This window comes from Poecilia reticulata, linkage group LG2, assembly GCF_000633615.1.
Source record: "Poecilia reticulata strain Guanapo linkage group LG2, Guppy_female_1.0+MT, whole genome shotgun sequence".
Taxonomy (NCBI): domain Eukaryota; kingdom Metazoa; phylum Chordata; class Actinopteri; order Cyprinodontiformes; family Poeciliidae; genus Poecilia; species Poecilia reticulata.
The window spans coordinates 43275297-43278404 of NC_024332.1; the positions used below are offsets into that span (position 1 = coordinate 43275297).

Sequence of the window (3108 nt, forward strand, 5' to 3'; positions counted from 1 at the left end):
ACCAGTCAAACTACCAGACAAACTACCAGTCAAACTACCAGTCACAGCTGAAAATACGTAACTTTCCATGAACATTTATACCCGGTTGAAACCAGATTTTTATGGAGAGCAAATAGAAACAAACATTTTTTCCTCGCTGTCTGAAGCTAAATCAGATTAAACTTTTCAGATATTCTGAGAAAATGTCTGAATTATGAGACTAAAGTCCAAACTTGTCTTTTATTTCTTTCAGTGGCCCTAATCCTCTTTTGTATTCGTGTGATATTAGATCACCTTGGTAGATTAGATTAGATTAGATTAGATTAGATTAGATTAGATTACTGGAAAAGTTTCGTTGTCTTGTGAAAATTGCAGGTCTATGGAAAATTAGCAAACGACGAGTGAAGTAGCACCAATAGTTGCGGCTGCAAAACGGCAACTTCCTGGTTGGATTTACTTCTACTGCRAGAACAGTTCACGCCAACTTAGTGCTGGACAATGAATCGATAAAAATATATATCGTGATCAATAGCTGATCAGTATCAATAGATAATGTGTCTGATAAAAATATTCAGTCATTTCAACGAGTTCAGATCCAGAACCGCAAGGCATTCTGGGAGACGTGGGCAGAGGAAACTCAACCTCTGACGGCTAGCTAAGCTAAGTGGGTGGAATCAACTCGCTCTCTGGTTGCCTAGCAACAGCCAGTTTCCCCAGCGCGCCTTAAAAATAAAAAAATAAAAACAGCTTAATGGAGTAAAAACTGGATAAAACCGTTTTCAGTTTGGCAGAATTTCAGATCTTTAAAACAAAAATAACAATCAATAATTATTGACATCGACTGACATGCAGCGTTTATGTTGTTTTAAGTTTTTCGGCCATCTTGTTTAGCCCTATGCTAACATGAACGACCAACACGGAGTTGATCTTTGGCGCTCAACGTCTCCTCAGGCTCTGATTTATATCAGCTACATCAAGAAGCTACTTAGAAAATATTATTTCCACTTTAAATATGAATTATGTTAAAGTCCTATAGTTTTTGGGAAGGTTTTATGCAACAATTTAAACTTATTTTAAAGCAAAAATAAAACTTTAAAAGGTGATTTCAGGCAGCAAGAATCACTAAACCCCAAGCAGGTTCTGGTGTTTTTGGATCCGTCTGAGTTTTCCTCCGTCGTTCTGTGTGATTGCGCGCCGACGCACCGTCTAGCCTCTTCAATCATCGCCGCGCCAAACGCGAGGAGCGGCCGGGTTTCCGTGGAAACGCCCTGGATTTGGAGGAGGGGGGGGCTGGCCTACATTTCCTGTAACAGCGTCCTCTTTTCCTCGCTAATTACCGCCATGAACACATCATCGCTCTGCTCTCACTCATCAATCAGGAGGAAGAGCGCCGGCCCGCGCTCTTCCTCACTTCCACTTCCTCCTGCCTCAGACACGCCGCCGCCGCCGCCGCAATTAACACACCCGTCACCGCCAATTAGCTCCTCGGCGTGCGGCTGAAGAGCCCTCAGCGCTGTGACGGAGGTTTTCCGCCCAGACGCAGGAAGACGAGCCGCTCCGGAAGCGACCCGTCTGATGAGCCTCTAAAGGAAACCGAAGAGCGAATTCTGGAAGCTCAACACGTTTCTACGGCGTCCAGATCACATTTACCGGTTAAAAACAGATAAAACACACATCAGSTCTCCGTTTGTTCATTTCTTTTCTAAAATATTTGAAATGTTTTTTTTTTAAATCATTCCTATTCTCAGCTGTGCGACCAGAATACGGGAATAACAACGGAATTTTACCGGAAAAACATTTAAAATTACAAGAAAAAAAGCCAATAAAAAATTCAAATTTTATTTGTTGTGTCAGTTATAMATTTATTTCTTTATTCTAATAATATTATGAGTTTATTTTCATATTATTACGACTTTATTCTTGCATTATATCGACTTACTATTGATCATATTATGTCAGTTTTATATAATTGTTTTGTTGCAACGAGTTCTTGTCTTTTTCTGATTCATTTCTTGTATTATTTACAATTTTATTCTTATATTCTGACTTCTTATTGAACAACTTTATTCTCACATTATTTCTAATTACTGCTGTACGACTTATTCTCGTAAAATTACGTTTCCTAAATGACTTTTTGTTTCAATATTACCACTTTTTTTTCTCATAATATTTTGTCTTTATTAGAAGCTGTAAAACACTCGTGTCAAACAAGATGGCCGCCCTGGAGCCGACATCCCTATCAGCAGAAAATCCAGATTTTCCAAAAATTTAAATCTTCCAACTACCAGAAATCTGATATACGGATAAAATCGATTGATCTCCCAGCAGTAATATCTAATCGATCGTTTCTGATTATTTTGAACTCACCGAGTTCATGAGGTAGTTCATGGCAGAAGACGGCCACAGACGTGCTGATGCCTCCCGTTATGTTGGAGCTGAACGCCGCGCCTGCACCACAAAACACAAGTTTCAGCCAAACTTCACATGAAAAAAATCACCAAAACCAACAAAAAAATTAAATTTTTATAATTTCATTCAATCTACAGAGTCACTAATCTGTTATTTCCATTAAAACGTTACGTTTTTGCTGCTTTTTAAAGTGTTTTCAAACTTAAAAAAACAAGCCGCCGTCGACGCCTTGATGTGAGAAAAGTCACAATAACACGTCAGAAGATTGTTTTATGAGAATAAAGTCAAAATAACGTGTGGAAAAGTTTTAATATTACAAGAAAAAAGTCCAAGTTGTACGAGAATAAAGTCGTGAAGCTACTGAAATAAAGTTGCAACAGTTTGAGGACAAAGTGTTAAAATCTGGCAGCTGAGCGTTTTCTGTGCGTCTCCCACCGATGGCCAGGCCGTCGCTGAGGTTGTGCATGCCGTCCCCCATGATGACCATCCAGGCGATGCTGGCGATGCCGGCGTCCTTCATCTCCTGGTCCGAGTGGCAGTTCCCTCCGTGTCCGTGTCCGTGTCCGTGTCCGTGCTTGCGGGCCTTGCGGCCTCCGTCCGCGCCGGGCGCCAGCGGCGTCTTGGTGGTGGGGGAGTCGGGCGGCTGCAGCTCGCTGAGCTGCGTGTCGTTGTGCGCGTTGTCGCAGGAAACGGCGGAGCTCTCCGGGTCTGAACGGAAGG

The 3108-nt window shown here is 41.6% G+C and overlaps 1 protein-coding gene across 1 annotated transcript in view; it reads right to left on the reverse strand.

The window, feature by feature from the left end:
- Positions 1-3108, reverse strand: part of slc39a10 (solute carrier family 39 member 10) — a 33279-nt gene that overhangs the window by 2708 nt on the left and 27463 nt on the right. Inside the window, exons 7-8 of the mRNA XM_008404171.2 lie at positions 2824-3096; positions 2347-2427 (exon numbers count right to left, since the gene is read on the reverse strand). Coding sequence (XP_008402393.1) covers positions 2347-2427; positions 2824-3096 — 354 coding nt within the window. The remainder of the gene's footprint in view (positions 1-2346; positions 2428-2823; positions 3097-3108) is intronic.